An 18,255-nucleotide genomic window follows, 5' to 3' on the forward strand; every position below is an offset into this window, starting at 1 on the left:
TGATTTGATATGATCCAGTCTGAGTTGATGAGGTCATTGAGGATGATGATACCATTCCTCATTTTCAGGTCAGACTCTAGCAGTGGGTTAAAGGTCAATTTTTTACTTTTGATATTAAACTAGCTTCTGTAGTAAAATAACATGGTAAAAAAAACCACATACTCCAGACTCAGTTGTTATATGTCTTTTATTTAGAGTGATATTGTATGTGTTCTTTGCACAGAATGGATCACTCATCTTCACACCTAAAACTAGAAAAAGGAAAGAACTAAAAAAGGACAAATGATGTTGAGTTTGTAAAAAGATTGTTGATCAAGTAAGACTACTCAGACTGCATTTTTTGCATTGTTAGACATATAATAGGTTGATAAAGTACAAATAATATGACAGTTCACTGTGAACACAATAGAAATGAAGTACGCAACATATACATGAGCGAGGGGCACTAAACCAATGCACCTTTCTAAAATTAAAACAAAATTTTCTCTTTCCCTCAGAATTTCCCCACGTCAGCATACAGCCTCTCTACAAATACTTCTGCATATTTAAGCTGTTTTGTTTCTATTTATATTGTGCAATATCTGTACTCTTATTAGCAATTGTTGAGAAATGTTATTTTAACTTTGTGTAAAGCACAGCTGTTCTCTCTGTGTTGTGCAAACCAAGTGTTTGCAAATGAGGTGCAAGATTTTAACCTAAGAACGGTAAGGATATATATCACTGTGTGTGTGTGTGTGTGTGTGTGTGTGTGTGTGTGTGTGTGTGTGTGTGTGTGTGTGTGTGTGTGTGTGTGTGTGAGAGAGAGAGAGAGAGAGAGAGAGAGAGAGAGAGGGACAGAAAAATGAGATCAGTAAGATTTTCAAAAATTGAAATTTGAAGATATCTCTCCAGATGTTTCATCTGTGAAGCTGATTGTACAGGTAACGCTGGTGATATGGTTTTCAGCTTAAAGGTTAAAGGTCAAAGCTGAGTTGTTTATCTAAGTTACACCAGTCAGATTCTCTGATGTGAAAACAGAGATGTGTCCCATAAGATTTATGTCCATGTGACTCCAGAAACAGATCCCGAACACAGACCTGGAGCAATGCAGGTCAGTATGCTGTCCTGCATTGTGTCCTGCTGTCCCACTGTTAGTGTGGGAATACAGTGCTTGTCACTAAGTCCATGCTTACAGGGGGTCATCTGATTGTTGGGATTTCCTCTCTATTATAAGATCTTTACTTTACAACATAAAACACCTTGAGGTGACTATTGGGATTTTGCGCCATATAAAGTGAGAGTCAACTGCACTGTACAGGATGATTCACTGGTGATGCTCTGCTGTGTGGAGAGCTGACTTTTTTCTCTAGAGAAAAAACAAAATAAGTGAGGTGGATCTGGAGATTCCTCTATATTTCTCTATATTGAGCCAGATAAACTAGGACAGAATGGTGGAGGTCTGTAAGTACCTGGCAGAAGAAGCTGTTGCCAATAAGAGTAAGTGGATGCTCATTAAAATGGCAGAAGAGAAACTAGAAGAGGCAGAAAAAGCAATCAAGCTAATCCAAGAACTGTTATCTTTTATGAATGGCAACTCAGAGAGACAACCTCAGCAAAAGGAGCTGCTACCTAAACTAAATAGCTAAGCTCAATAGAAAGCAGGATCTAAAAAGCCATTGAGGAACATTATAGTGCAGACCTAGTCCTGAAAACTCTTATTATCTTAAGAAACAGAAATTTCAGTAAAATGAATTCATTACAATTTATACATTAATTTCAATTTTATTGTATTTCAATCACTTCAACGGTCTTTCCATTGTCAAATGAAGAGCCTACAATATCAGACAGAAAATATAACATATACACACCATTTGTCTTCACATCACTTCAACAGCATTCAGCACTTACTGGCTCATTGTATTGCCATTAATTCATTGCTTTCCTGCTGGTTCAAATGTGCATATATTAGTAAACAGTAATATACGGTAAATAAAGAAGGAAGTTCCTTAGAAAGATCAAATGCATTAATGAGCTTAAAGAAGAAAAGAAAAAAAACTTTCCCTCTTTTGGCATGACGTCATTTCATCTGCATAGAGCTTGTCTGCGAACACTTCTGCATATTTAAGCTTTTTTTGTTCCTATTTTGTTGTGCAGTATCTCTACTGTTAATAGCAAGCTTAACACTCTAACTTTATTTGTGCACTTTATATACCAGAACCATATGGTTCTTAGGTGTAGAAATGTTATTTTATACACACACATACTTCGGTAAATTAATGTTTGCATAGTTCCTGCTGTTGTATGTAAAGGCGTGATGTTCATAACGTGTGATGAGAGATTCTTTATCTCAATCAACTCCACAATAAAACATTCCTCAAATTTCATCAGTAACATCATTCACAGTGGCGTACACTCTCTCCTTTCCCATTTTTAACTCCTTTTCTGGTTCACGGTATTTCATCTCCATCTCCACTACCATCTCGTCCTCTTTGGCCTCCAGCATTTCACCTTCCTCTTCAGCATCATCTTCCCGTTCCTCGACTGCTTTCTTAATTTCAGCATATACTGTCTTTGTGCTCTCTTGCCTCCTTGCTGCCTCTCTGGCACCATTTCTTTTCAACAAGGAAAAATTAATGTCAGCATACTCCACTTCTTTTGGCCCGCTGTTTGAGTTAAGAGTCAGATTGTCCTGTAATTCTTGACCATCATAGACCTGTTAGGTACAAAGTAAAGAGTCAGTCACTTGCGTCTGTCTGGTATTTTTACATTTTGCTATGCATACAGAACAAAATTCTTCTTTTACTTTTTTTTTCTTTATCAGTTTGGTGTAAGAATTGAACCTTTAGTTACTGACAGTTACTGGTTGTAATCTTTCACAATGTACTTTGCATTTTATGTTTGCTTGTTTTGTTCTTTTTGTGTCTTTTTGGTATTGTTGATTAAACAGAGCTTTAATGTCTATATATGCCTGCGGTGTGTTTAAAAGGGAATGATTCTTTAGCAGAGTTATTCCTTCTCAGACTCCAGAACAGTCCCTCCAAAGAGCAGATCGTTTTGTGCCAGTTAATTAACTGTTTTCAGTAGATTTTGTCTTTTAGCGAGATTATCCAAAACCTCCCTCTCTGAACTGAATTAAACGCAACAAAAAATGAAGGCTGATCTTATAAATGGAACCAAATAATTGTGGCATGAATCTGACCCAATTCATATACTGTAACATTGTAGAACCTTGGATCAGGATGTGAAAAAAAAAAATATTAACAGGTGTTAGTGTCACACAGTGGAAATTTGTATTTGTCTTTTATAATTGATTTTTATTGTTTATTTGTGTGTGGTTTTTATTTGCATGATTTCATTCTGATTTGTCTGTTTTTAAAAGCAATGCCACGAGGGAAGCCGCAGTGGAATCGAGTGACAGACTCAAGTGCAGAGTGCGAGCTGAGCTGTGGTGTGACTAGCTTAGTGGAGGGGCAAGATGAGGATAGGAGGGATCTCCTCATCCACCTGGGACGTGGTCCCCACTGTGGAAGGGCAATTTCTCTCCTGGTTGTAAGCACATAAGGAACATTAGTCCTGGGTTGTGGGACAGTTGCATCGCGGGACTGGGTGATATTTTAGTGTACAAAGAATATTTGTTTTGTTAAAACTTTGTTCATCTATTCCTGTTGAATTTTAGTGTCTACATTAGCAGACAGGTCTTCCAGCAGAAACTGCATGAATGTTTCTGCATGAAGGAGAGTTTTAATAAACTCTCGATTATTCTCAGCAACATAACAGGAAGTGTCTTTACAAAATAAAATCTTGACTGATGACAAATGAGAGCATACATATTAACTAACTAAAAAGCAAGTATATTAAAAAAAAAAAGCCAAATGAACATAAATACCAGTTTATCATCTTGATGTGTCCTCATCTCCAAACTTCTGGAAGTCTTTTGTTTGTTTCTGGAGAAAAGAGTAATTTTATAGTAAAAAAGTAATTACCTATCTATCCATCCATCCATCCATCCTAATAATAGTTATAAAAGTAAATGCTGTACCTGTAGCAATGTTTGGCCAAACAGCAAAGGACTGCTGAAAAAAGTACCCCAGTCAAAAAGGCAATAGTGACTTTCAGGTATGCCAGCCTGACACCAGATGATTGCTCTATAACCAAAGGAAACGACATAAAAAAAGCTTAATACATTTTCTTTATATTACATAGAGTAAATGGAAAAAACTAACTAATCAATGTCTGATTACAAATATATTGATATTATTTGATATAGAAAGTGGTAGTGGTGATAATTTGAAAAAGCACATACCATGTTTTTCAGACAAGTTTTGATGGATAAGGAGGATTTCTCTTTCTTCTCCATTTCCATTGTTACTCACACATTCAACAGTGCTGTTGCCATGGCTTTTTACAGTTAGACTGATAATGCTGTTGACTGTGTGGTTTGACACAGTAGTAATGACAGAGTACTCAGTGTGGTTCTTCAGTAGCGGCCAATTGATAGTAGGTAAAGGAAACCCTTCACTGATACACACACAGGTCAAAACCTCTGACTGAAGCACACATCCAGAGCCCTTCTGTATCTTTGAAAACCCTGTAAACACATGATCATAATCATAAAACAAGGGAAAGTTAACCCAAAATATAAACTTCAGATTCAAGGTTAAACTACTCACAAGACACAGTGACATTGAGATAAGATGTAAGAGTCGTGTATAAATATTCTGCTGTACAGATATACTGTCCAGAATGTTATAAACATGTTATAAACAGAATTATAAACAACAAGTGTAGCAGATCCAGTGTCACTGTGCAATTCACTGTAGGTTCCACTATGAATGTCTGTGTTGGAACTACGTTTTTTTTCACACAATAAGACCTGGGGGGAAACGTTCAAACGTGCAGGTCAGACTCAGAACATCTCCCTCCTTCACAGTTGTATTTCCAATGATGTGAAGGTTCCTTGTATCTAAAAACCACATTTAAGTGGTTCATTCAAAGAACACTGTCATACAAACATTATACTATGGAAATGTGTAATGATACCCTGTACAGCTGTGTAGACATGAACATGTAAGAAAAGTAGTGTGTTGATGCTAGAACAATAATAAGAAGCACAAAATAATCCGGGGGTTTCTCTGTGAATTTTGCATTCCCGTTGTAACAGTCACAATTGTGTGGTGTTTCTTTAAGGCAACCTAAGTCAGGGGTTTATGATGTCATTAGTATGAGCCACTGCCCTATCTGTGAACTGTCACTACCCGATCCGTACCGGAAACCCGATCAGTACCACGCATGTGCGAAAGGTGTCTATTTCCGCTCGAAGCAGTTTACAATAGTTACAGGTCAGAGTATCTGTTAAGATGTTAACAATAATACGTATCTCTTAAAATGTTAGAATAGAATAGAATAGAATAATCCTTTAATTGTCCCACAAGGGAAAATGTCGGCAATAATGAAACATTTCAATATAATGTAGACAAAAACAAAAAATCAAAAGATAGTTACGGATCAGGGCTCCCCGATCCGTACCGTGCATGTGCAGATGTTCTCTTCTTCTTCTGTTTCGTTTAATGGCAGTTTACGCCCCAATGTACGAGGATACTGTCACTTGCTGACCGAGCAAATGAGCCCTATTGTAAACTGAACTTGCATCATTACAAATCATGTTCATGTATGCGTGTTACATTTGATTTAGTGATAGTCGAATGTGTTTCTGCTTGTCTGTGTGGAGAGGATTGTTGGAATAGTGATGATGATGTCCCCTATCACTGTCATTTGTCAGTAAACACTTAATCTGGCTGATGAATCTTCACATGACACATAACTAAGTCTGTATTATTAAGTCTGTAATTAGGCACCATTCTTCTTATTTTATGGCGCTGTTGTTCCGTTGAGGAGAAATGCATGAATTTGTTTGTATATGGAGGTATCCATTGTTTAAATATCCCGGGCAGTCGAAAAAGAGGCAGAGCTGTCGAGAAATGCTAGGAGCTAACTGGGCGCTAACCGTGTCATTCAAATATATTAAATGTCGCAATGTTGGCAAAGAGAGGAAGTGACGTAAGATTTGCGCATGTGTGGTACTGACCGGGTTTCTGGTACAGATCGGGTAGTGACATGAACAATATGTTTGCACGCGAGTGCATGGAAAGAGACAGACTTTATATATTTTACCTCTTCAGGAACTTTTGCAATGTTACAGGTTGTATGAACACTGTGTGTCATGTTTCGTAGGCAACAGCCGTTCAACCGGGCCTTGTATGGTTGATGAAGAAAAGGTGCATTAAAGGATATGCTGTGGAATTCCCAGTTTCAGTGTGATTGCGTATTTTTCCTACTATCCTGCTAAGGTTTCTACCGCCTCCTCTCAACCAATGAACACAATTCAAAGTTACACTGTGGCAGGGCAGGTGCTTGCTCAGATTTGAGGTTTAATTTTTCACTGTAGAAAGTTTTTTTCCCACGCTGAGTGTACAGTGGACACTAATGTTTCTGTCACTTTTTACGGAATTAAACAAAGTAATCTCAGTACTTCCGAGCTTTAAATGCTGCATGGTCGTACTCTCTCCCACCCTCCATATAATCCATTGTTCATCTACACACGTCTGTTGCTGCTATGGACGTTGCACGCTCGCACATCATTGTCATGAGATACAGTAAACCAATTCAGCTTTTTTTGGAATATTAATCCCTTACTTTACTCGTTACTTGAAAAAATAATAGCTTTACAGTAATGTGTTACTTTTAACGTGTTACTGCCCATCTTTGTTTGTAACACTATATACCTACTGTCAAGTGCCACAAATACCAACAGCTTTTAAAATGTTTATTGTAGAATGTGATCAGTAAATTCAAATGGTTCTTGAATGCACATTTGTAATTTTTTGTTTGTCAGGAATGTTCATTTTATTGTATATTTTACATTGTCTGCATTTTATTCAATATGTATTTTTTTGTTTGCTTTTTAGTGCTAGCAGTCAAGGCCAACAATCTAAAAATGTCTACAAATTTGACTGCACAATGCACAATGTTGACAATGCACGGTTGTCCGATGGAGGAAACTGTGCCAAGAATACTTTTTCTGCGCGATGTTGCACGATGTTGTGTACTTACATATCACGGTTACACTGGTGTCTTTCTTCAGGACACTGTCCATGTATTTTGCTGTACAGATGTACTGTCCAGAATGTTCTGCTGTTGCATTTGGGATGACTAGTGTAGCAGATCCAGTGTCGTTATGATGGTTTGCCTTGGAACCTAATTTAGACCACATAATAAGAGATGGAGGGAAACTTTCAACACTGCAGGTCAGATTCAGGACATCTCCCTCCTTGATAGTTGTGTTTCCAATGATTTGAGGTATCCTTTTATCTGTTGAAGAAATGGCAATATTTTGTTTAAGATAAGAAATTAGAAAATAACTCAAAGAATGATTAAATATAAGCAAACTTTGTTTTAAAAGAAATACAGACGTAACCTTTACTGTGCATATAAACCTCAGATAATAAGGTTAACGTACTTACAAGACACAGACACATTCAGATATAATGTAAGAGTCATGTTCAAATATTTTGCTATACAGACGACCTGTACAGAATAATCTTTTGTCACATTATAAACAACAAGGAGCAGCATTAGCATTAGCACAAGTTTAAAAACACTGCAATCAACCCACCCATTGTCACACTGAAACTCCACAGCTATCCTCATCCTAAGTTGTTGTGCAAATTCATCCTACATAAGTATGCAGTAGGTGTGCATGGCCGCTTTAAGAATATTTGAGTCCATTGAAACCAGATTTTGCACATCCAGCATGTAAAAGCCTTTATTCTGGTGATTTTCACACACGTATTGTGGTCTAAAACTCTGGTCTTTCACAGTAAACCGGGAGACCACTGTGTGAGGCAAGCTACTACTGACTAACCTTTCACTACAATCAGCAAGTAAATAAGCTTAGCACTGTACTAGATGACCTTCCTCTTTCCCAACATGTTAGATGCAGAGAAAACAGTATGAAAAGTCATTAATAACTCCTTTAGTACATTAAAAATGAAAGCTGTGACGATGATGGTGAGGGGACGGCAGCTGTGCCGACTTCCAGTAACATAAAACAGGCAAGCTGATCAGTTGCAGGCTTAGCCAACACTTTCTGATCAGCATCTATGAAAATGTCTGAATGTTATGTTTAAACGGCTTTTTTGCCAACATTCGACCTTCATTTTTCATTCCTAATTTTAATCCTACCTGTAGATATTAACGCTAATCAAGCTTTTTATTCAGCTCACTTTTTTGTAATGGATATATTTTTGTATACTTACAAAAACCAGATGTAGGCTTGTGTTTCTGCTAGAAATATATTCCGTCCAAAAGCATAAAGCTGTGTACTCACATATCACTGTGACGTTGACTTTGTCCTTCAGGGTATTGTTCATATATTTAGCTGTGCAGACGTATTGTCCAGCATCTCCTGCTGTTACATTGATGATAACAAGATTGGCTGATCCAGTGTCAATGTGAAGCGTTTCATTGTAACCAAGTTTAGACCAAATAATCAGAGATGGAGGGAAACTGTGAACATTGCAGGTCAGATTCAGAGCCTCACCGTCCCTGACAGTTGTAACACCAGTGATGTTAACCTCCTTCACATCTATGAAACAAATACACATAAATCCCAGTCATGTAGTTTCCATAACTCCAAAATTCTTGCAAGTGAAAAGATGATCCTGTAAAATAAAATAGATTTTAGGGGGGAAAGTCAACTTAAGGTTGTAAAAGTACTCACAGTTTACATTCAAACCTGAAGTCTTTTGTGCAGTCGCGTCACCTGTGAAGCGGATTTTACAGGTGACATTGGTGTTGTGGTGTTCAGCTGAAGGGTTAAAGGTCAAAGTTGACACATGTCTTTGTGTGAAAGGAGTCAGACCCTCAGTCTTAAACACAGTGCTGTTTCCTGTAATGTAAGATTCAGTCCCTCCTGCTCCTCTCCATGTCCAGGTGATTTGAGGAACAGATCCAGAGCAGAGACCAGGAGCAGTGCAGGTCAGTGTGGCCTGCTGTCCCTCTGTCAGTGTGGGAATCATTACTGTAGGCTTCTGTTCAATACCTAATGGAAATACTGGGCATTAATGAAATCACATAAACTGTCTGAAGTTTAACTACTTGGATTTGGGCTCAGATAATAAAATATTTGGTAAAATGGTTAATGGCAAACACAGGTTTTACCAGGAACTGCTGCAGTTCCTACTAGCTACCAGCTAGAGGTTAACAATTTCCTAAAATGAATGAATACTTCATTAAGACCAAAGAAAATACAAAATATGTTGTTGTACATGACTTAATATCGTGTTTCTACATGATTGTTCTTGGAATAACTTTTCATACCTTTAATAGAAACAGTTACTTTTTGACTGAATGTGAATCCACCTTGTTGTCCATTCAGTTCACCATTAACTCTGAGCTGATAAAATCCAGAATCAGACTCTTTCAGATCATTAATGATGATGCTGCAGTTTTTCTGACTCACATCAGGTTCCAAACGTGAGACTCGTCCTTTAAACCCAGACTGAACTTTTTCATTGTTCTTGTTGCTGTGAAATATTATGTCAGCATCACTACATTTTTTAGACGCTTCGCATTTGTACCAAACTGTATGTTTGGGTGTAAAGTTAGCAGCAGTAGTGAAAGAACACGGGATCACAACACAGAGTCCAGCCTCTGCTGTTAGTTCTCGCTCACTCAGAGTCACACAGTTTCCTTTGCCTCTACAGTGTTGTCGTCTCCAGACTGAGGCACCTGTTAATGCAAAGGGAAAGATGAAAGGTTTCACATTTCTTATCTTATTATATGTGCAGTTAACAAAAGATTTATTTATGACATACAAGTCAACAGATAGCAATGGCACTGTTAAATTATGTGTGAGTGTGAATAAATGCTTTTTATCTAGATTCATGTCATGAAAATAGTTTCACACACAGATATATACAAAAATCATATTGGCAGAAATACAGGTTTACAAATTAGCAGACGCAAACCTTTGTCAGCACTGCTGCCTCTTACAGAGAAAAACAGAGTTGACCAGATGAGAACAAACATCCTGGATATTCGATGCGCAACACGTTCAGTCTCTCCTTCCACAGAATAACTAATCAAGATGATAAAGCAAATTAAAGAAGTATAAAGGAATTAAAACAAAATTTAAAACACAAGAAAAGTCTTCTTCTCACAACTCAGTAAATGATGTCACATGCTTAGTTATGTAGTAATTGACCATAAAGATCTTTATGGTAAAAATCTTTGTGATATCTATTTCTGAAACATTAACCTCCTAAGACCTGAACTCTTCCACGGCATGCATTTTTAATTTCTCTTTGATATTTGGGATATATTTGCCCGATGAATGTAAAAACAAAGAATTACTAGATTTTTTTAACCTTATTTTTGTTTTTAAGAAAAATAAAAGCCACATATGAGGCTATTCGTTTAAAATGTTGATAGAACAGTAGCAGTATAATGTCATCGTAAGTGGATATCAGGCCCTTGTAGAGCAAAATTTAGTATTTTGGTCTAAATAACCCAAAATGTGATGTCCACATATGTGGACACCAGGTCCTAGGAGGTTAATTAATGAAAAAAAAAAGATCCCTACAGAGTAAAAATACCCCTCATATCATAAATATATGTATATTGTCAACCATATTTAATGAATGCATAAGATCTCTTAATTTTGCCAGCACTGCTATAAATATGAAAACCTTTACATTCAGATTTACATTTTTAAAAAGATATTTTGAAATATATTAAACAGTTTACGTGTTTCGTCTTGTTCTTCGTCAGTCTTCTCTCCACACTGATATCTGCTGCCTTTTTGGAGCTGAAGTTTCTCTTCCTCTCTTTTCTGTTTCTTCCTTTTTCCTGCAACAACATTTCAGAAAGTTTGTCACCACCCCCATAAGCACTACAACAGATACAATTATTATCTTATATCACACAATGTATGTTTTATATTTTTATCACAAAATGTCAGTCAGTGGGTATTTCTATTCCTCAAAAATCTTGCCATCCTAAGAAAATGAGACCCCCGTAGTGGTACGAAATAAAGTTTCTTACACTCCGCTCTGTTTTATTTATATAGTGCTCTTTACACAGCAAGTTAAAGACCAGAATATTAGAGTGAAAACCTGACTTGTCATTTAGGCTGTTTTTACATTACTCCAACATTACTGATACTTTACTCGACAAAGATTACATTAAGTTTAATTTCATTTAAATTAAATGCATTAAAGAGCTTACAGAACTCGAAAGACAAGCCGTCTCAGCATTTCAACAGTTTGTCTGATAACACTTCTGTTTTTTTCAAGGTTTGTTCCATTGCTGTGGACTCTTATTTTAACACTGAATAAGACACGGTTGAGTTCTCTGTATTTATGAAAACAGAGAACATGCAAGATTTTAATCTATGAATCATTCAGCAGTTTGTTAACGGTGACTCTACAAAGCTGGATCCACAGATTGCCAACATTATGTGGATTAAAAATAACGCAGTCTTTTTTTTTTGCATTTGAAAATAGCTTTTTGGTGTCATGCAGGTCAACAAACTGCTTTTCTTCTGAATTTGAATCTTGCATTAAAGCGTAAGCTCAACTTCGCAGAGTGGTCTGAGCATCTAAATATATAATTCTGTGAAAACTTGAGTACAGACAAGATGAAAGAGCCTAATGGAGCTCAAGTACTGATAGCTGAGGCAGTATTATTGGCCTTAACCTGCTGAGTCATACTTGATAGAAACAAGTGATATCATTTAAAGAGACGAGATCCAACTGTTTACGTCCCAGAAAGAACAGAAATGGCAGAAAAAACATCATCTGTAATCCAGCTTTGCATGTAAAATCCCATCACGTCTTACAGCTTTCATTATAGAGGCAAGTTTAAAAAGATACTGGGCCTGTTTTGGGTTAACGTGTAGCCTTAGTTTCAAAGAATAATATCAAATAATATCTGTTTAAATCATCAAGTAATTAAGCAAAGTCTGGGGTGACTAAATAGGTCCTAGCTTCTTTTTATAATAGTTTCCATAAAGTTTGATAGACAGAACAGTCTAATACACTGGGAATAAGAAAACTGAATTGTTGGATATGGGAGGTCTTAATCTTGCAGTCTGTGAAATATTAAACATACAGTTCATAGCCAGAAATCGTTAAAATATCAAGTAAGAAAACTAGTGCTCTGAAGTTGGTGATAAGTGTGATAACCTGTGGATATGACGCACAAGCCGTGCTGAACAGTGTCTACACTGAGACCATCTGGAAAGCATTTTCATCATTAATCGATAAGCAGATATTTGTAGTCATTTTTAGTCCTTTGTTGGAATAGTATCAGGAAATTCTGCCAAATGCCTGACTTGGTGAGATCATTGATGATGATGCTGTAGCAGTCAGACTCTGATTCCATTATCGATGTCACGTAGCGATTCTCATTAACTCAGCAGTTTATGAAAAATAAAGACTGCTCGTACTGCACTGACTGCATTATTAAACATATATCAGCTTGGTAAAGTATGAACAATGACATTTCATGTTAGATGCAATACAGATGTTGCATGTAAAGTGTACTTAAGTATTAATTTTATTATTACAAAGTCTGTATTGACAGTTGAGTACATACATTTTACATGTAATCTTATATTCATGCATCCATGTACGAAAAGATACAACTTCTGTTACAGAAGTGCATAAATTGTTGCAAATTAAGAAACATATGTCTCTATTCCAGTACATGGACGTTTGTCTTTTGTGATGATGTCTATAAATATTTATACACATATATACATATGTGGCATCACTGTACACACAGCATCTGACAACTTCCCATTCTCACTTAAATGTACTAAAATACGACTCTGAAAGACTGCAGAGTTTCTCTCTCGGTCAGTTAAAATTAGCTCACATGTTCACTGCTGAAACTGCTAACATGACAGAAAGCAAAAATGTGCTGTAGTTGTAACTGAGTGGTTTTCTCCATTACAGCCACTGTGTTTGGTCAAGTTGTTTTATGATGAAAATGTTTTGACTTATTACCTAAAATCGATTAAAGCAGCATAGTGATGTATACTGTAGCAGACAGAATTTATAATAAAGATTAGTGTAAATTGAACAGGAACAGAGGGCCTCAGTGTAGAGCTCCACCACACAGTTAAGCTATTTTGGGCCTCTGACCATCCTGGATACTCATAGGTAAGGTGGCTTTTATTTCAGAAACACATATATTTTCAAACTGAGTGTTATGGTGGATTATGCTGCTCCCCACTACTCCTGGAGTGGTTTGAATGTTGTTACACTGTGATGCTGTCTAATTACACACAAAGGTTGATGTCAGTGTTGTCCTGAACACTTTCCCTCCTGCACATTCGTCATATATGCTGTATACATACAGATGTAAGTAGAATATTCAAATATCTCTGTAGGTCCAGAGAATGCATATCTCGACATATCTCAGCATTAATATTATCATAAACACCACAATTGTAATTATAAGCCAAAAACTGTAGATGATACTAAATAATACAGTCTAACCTGAGAAGAGATACTAGCTGAACCGTCATAGTTTTATCATTAGAAAGTCAGACACTGCCCTCTGCTGGATTCAACAGATGACACATAAGCCACTCTAACGCCTGTTTCAGCATAAATTGCCCTAATAACAAAGAAATGTGGAACCAGCAGGTCTCTGTAATTTTACCTCAAGCCAGGTCTGTGTGTATAACTTGGAATATGATTTATTGTGTTCATTGCACATTTTTATACAAATACTCAACCATCCACACCAAAAACATGGTGTGGTGTAACATTAATTATGACGAGTGATACACGATTATGTCCTTCACATCTAGGAAAAACCCCATAAACTCAACAATCGCGCTTGCAGAGCTTCCCTAATTTATCGTTTGTTTTTGTTTTTTTACTGAGACAGAAAAAAAATATAAAATAGTAAAATGTTCAAAATTCAGAATCAAAGATTCCTCTACAGTTGTTTCACACATGAATCTGTGAATTTTACAACTAATGTTGGTGATGTGGATTTTCAGTTGAAAGGTTAAAGGTCAAAGGTGAGCTGTGTGTCTGTGTTACAGCAGTCTGATTCTCTGACTTCAAAACAGTAATGCTTCCTATTTTTTGTAGGATACGGGCTATTTCAGAAACAGATCCAGAACACAGACCTGGAGCAGTTCAGGTCTTTGTGGTTTAGCTCACTGGTTTAGCAGACACTCATATGTGTTATGGCTGGAATGCAATGTCCCGGGTTCAAGCAGTCCTGTTTGTCCTTGCTTTGTGTCCTCCCCTGTTTACTCTTTACTGCTAGGCTGTCAACAAAGGCAGAAAGCCCAAAATTAGATTAAAAGCAGTTTTTACTTCAGCATATATTTTCTTTCAGCAAGGAGGTTGGGCTTTTTTGTAGTGTCTACATGTCATGCTGTCTGTAAATATAAAAGCTGGAAAAGTTTTGAATGCTTTCTGATAAAACTTTGTAGGGGTGTAGAGTGAAGTCATGCTAATAATAAGCCATTAAAATGTACATCCACCAAGTTCTTGAAGGTCAATTTTATTGAAAATGGTTGAACATGGACCAAAAGGCTCATAGGTTAGAGACTATTATTCTTACAGGTGTGGTGTGTATTGTCAACATATAGAAATGACCGTATAAAATTGAAAACATCATGCTATGTTTGACCTCTGACCTCTCCTTCAAGCTCTGTAGATTGATCTAAAGGTTAAAGCAGTGGTTCCCAAACGTTTTTCGCTGGACCCCCTTTGTTTTACAGAAAAATATTCGCGCGCCCCCCTCGCGCGCGCACACACGCACGCACTAACACGTCCTCCAACCACACACACCCATATTTTGCTCAATTGCGGTTTATTTCACACCTCAAACATTTAGTAAACAATTAAGCAAATACAAGTAATCTGCAATAAATTACAGGTAGTAAGAAAATAAACTATTAACTCTTTTACGCTACGTCCGCACCTACACAGATATTTTTGAAAACGCAGCTGTGTCGTCCACACGTAAACGCCGTTTGGAATCACCGAAAACGAAGATTTTTAAAACTCATTTTTTGCGTTTGCGTGTGGACGAGGAATACAGAGTTTGTCACGCAACGTCAAAGGTATGTGCCTTTTTTCACGTCAGCTGTGCGCCACGTTATTGTTTACATGAAAGGAATTGCAGAATGGCACATAGTCAGATTAACAGTATTTTGTCTCTATCTTCAGGTTTTACACGCTTACATATAAACACGTATAAACACGTGATTATTTTACATGTAGTTGTTTTTTTCCTGTGTAATAATATTCAACATTGCTGTCAATACATTTAAAAAAAAATGCCTCTCTGTGCAAAATGGGTTCAAAAAGATAAACAGCTGTAGAATACTGTTTGTCCGGGATTTAGGCAGGGGGAACAAATCGTGGCAGGATCAGCCTGATGTTATTTGTATCCCGCTGTAACTTTACTGTATAAAGAGCTAACATCTCCAAAATGTCAGGAGTAGTTAGTCATTACAAGAAGTGTTTGTGAACTAAAAATCAAGAATGTGGGATGTTGTTTGTCCGTGATGTGGAGAGCTCAGCGGTGCTCCCCACGAAGGGAAAACCAATTTTGCAGGGGAGACCTACCTCGGCACTTGTGCAGGTGAAACCAAAGGGAAGTTATGCTTCACCACATTTTCTAGTCTTTGGCTTAGAATGAAGTTGGTTTGGAAACATATTCAGCTATGCTTCATCTCCTGCTTTGCGTTTGTGTAGGCCCCCATGCTAGCAGTGTCCAAGCGTTGTTTTTTGTTTTTTGCCTTTTCATGCCACGCCCCCCCTGCAATGGCTCTGCGCCCCCCCCCCCAGGGGGCGGGCCCCACACTTTGGGAAGGTCTGGGTTAAAGCGATAACAATGGTATATATGTCCAGATTTTTGTTGCAATTATTTGTATTGACAACACATAGGCATATATAAAGATTGATAAATGGAAATTCTAAATATCGTGTTAGTTTGGACCCTTTCTTCATTAAGGTGAAAGTTTCATTATGTCAGACTTTCATAAAACACATTTTATCTTTAAAACTATGCTAAAAAGTCTACTGCCTTTGTTTGCATTGGGACCATTTAGGAAATGATACACTGTTATATGGGAATTCTAAATATGACTGTAGTTTGCATCTAAATATCCTATCAATTTTCCCCTCTGATCTCACTTTTACATTTCACATTTGTTGTTATTTAAAGTTGGCCCCAGTTGTACTCTACATTTAAAGAATGTTTTACAAAGAGGAAGAAAATGAGCTGCCTGTTGAGTTAGAAACATACTGCAGTATTTCATGTCCAGTTACTTGTAAATCAATTCATATTATGCATTACATATTCATACATATGTTTATATACAAATTACACCACTATTCCCTTAAAAGTGAATACTCTCCAGCAAGTGAGCTGCCTTGGCAGAGGTTTGTAGTTTGCAGTTTTGAGGTTTGTGCTTTTTGTGCTATTAAAATAAAAATTGTTCAAAAACCCTTGGCTGCCGTACTTGAATCAGTTACGTTTGTGTCAAGTGATACTCTATAATCCAGTTTTGAGATCCCTTCCCAGACGCCTTAACGCCCACTCACATCCTGGGCCATCTGACCTCAGGAATTCGCATGACAAGGTGGGGCCAGGTTTCACAATGAACACACCCGAAACTCTGGCTGATTGGGTCCCACACCCAATTTCACACCTTGGCCCAGGTGATTAGAGGATCATCAGGAGGTCCTTTTGTCCCTCTGTGGGGGTCACTCCCACTAGGTTTATATCTGGGACTCTCCACCATTTGACCTTAGAACTGAAGAAGCTTCTCGGATGAGAGGTGAAACGTCTTCAAGCAACTTAAAGAAGTCCAGACGCTTTTCTTTGCAAGCTCCTTTGACTATAGAAGACAGATTTTTACAATCAGTGATACAATTACACTCAGCAGAATCACCATGTTTGCAAAAATAATTCAGTGTATTTGTATGAATGTATCCCATAGTTGTTATTGTTTCAAGGTGGAGTTCAAACATGTTGACTGGCTTGCCCTCTTGCTTCCTTTAGTTTCCTTTTTCAGTTCTCTTTGAACAGCTTCCATTAATTGCATTATTGCTCCAGGAGTCCTGTTCTTTTCATCTGATGCAATCTTTAATTTTAAATGTGATCTAGACTTTGATGTTTGGTTATATCATACTGGTTTCTTTTTCGAACCGCAGTATTGTCACTAAAATTAATTACCCTGTGATCCCTTCTGCAGTAATGTCAGTATTATTATATAGCTGAAAAACATGCCCATTCATCATTTGCTTATACTTATCCTGCCACACACTGATAGTCTCTGAGACAGGTTTGCTTCTTTTAATGCCAGACCCGTAGGTGGGAATTAGCTGGATGGATTTAAAATGGAAGGTCTGGTCTTCCTCTCCTTGCTATTTTTTCTAGACATGCATGTTTGAGAAGACTTTTACTGGAACCGGTGGGTCTCTGTAATTTCAACATAAATTCATGAAGAAAAAAAAAAAAATATATATATATATATATACTCCTCTTTGCCTCCTTCTTGAATATTTCAGCCAGCTGTCTCCAAATTTTGCAAAAACAGCTCTAAAACATCCAGCAGTGCCAGTTCTCGTGCACTATTTTGCATGGAGCCTATATTTTGCAGATTCTAGACATAATTAGCATCAACAGCAAGTATTTTATTGCAATAGAGAGGTACAGCAAACCAACTAAAAATGCAAAATTCCTCTTAACCTGGTGGTGGTACAGTATAGACATAGACACCTTTTGACATTGAGACTGAAAATAAAATCTTCTTTGGGCACAAATACTTGTTAGAAGTTGGGAAAGTATGCAATTATAACACATACTTGAGATTATCTGTGTGCCAAGTCCAACCCCCGATGCATCTGCTTCTAATGTTATCAGGCCACTAAATGGCTGAACAGAAGCAGTAATGGATCGTGTGTTTCCAGATTAAATCATTAACAAAACAGCACGCTTGCAGACTGGATGAGCACTGGAGGCTTAATGTATTCGGCTCTGTGTTTAGATTTTTTTGTGACACACAATCTTGACTTGTAGGGTTTGATCATGTTTTTGTTTCTTTCATTTTCAAACGTTCTTTAGCCATTAAAAGAACTTAGTCCGAGAAATAAAACCAATATGTGGCATACATTTTTGCATTTCAGAACACCAAAACAGAATAATAAACAGACAGAAACTAGTTGTTTT

The 18,255-nt window shown here is 37.2% G+C and overlaps 1 protein-coding gene across 1 annotated transcript; it reads right to left on the reverse strand.

Annotated features, from left to right (window-relative positions):
* Positions 1-1,899: 1,899 nt before the first annotated feature.
* LOC308405246 (sialic acid-binding Ig-like lectin 5) lies at positions 1,900-15,770 on the reverse strand. Its single transcript, XM_080895746.1, has 12 exons — positions 15,645-15,770; positions 10,786-10,887; positions 10,008-10,117; positions 9,358-9,768; positions 8,900-9,079; positions 8,759-8,800; positions 8,366-8,623; positions 7,090-7,347; positions 4,283-4,567; positions 4,019-4,124; positions 3,866-3,923; positions 1,900-2,692 (listed from the first exon to the last, which is right to left on the reverse strand). The coding sequence occupies exons 3-12, from the start codon at positions 10,066-10,068 to the stop codon at positions 2,354-2,356; spliced, it is 1,998 nt and encodes a 665-aa protein (XP_080751872.1). The 5' UTR covers positions 10,069-10,117; positions 10,786-10,887; positions 15,645-15,770; the 3' UTR covers positions 1,900-2,353.
* Between the last annotated feature and the right edge of the window lie 2,485 nt (positions 15,771-18,255).

Source organism: Rhamphochromis sp. 'chilingali' (genome assembly GCF_963969265.1).
Source record: "Rhamphochromis sp. 'chilingali' genome assembly, chromosome: 11".
In the NCBI taxonomy this organism is placed as follows: domain Eukaryota; kingdom Metazoa; phylum Chordata; class Actinopteri; order Cichliformes; family Cichlidae; genus Rhamphochromis; species Rhamphochromis sp. 'chilingali'.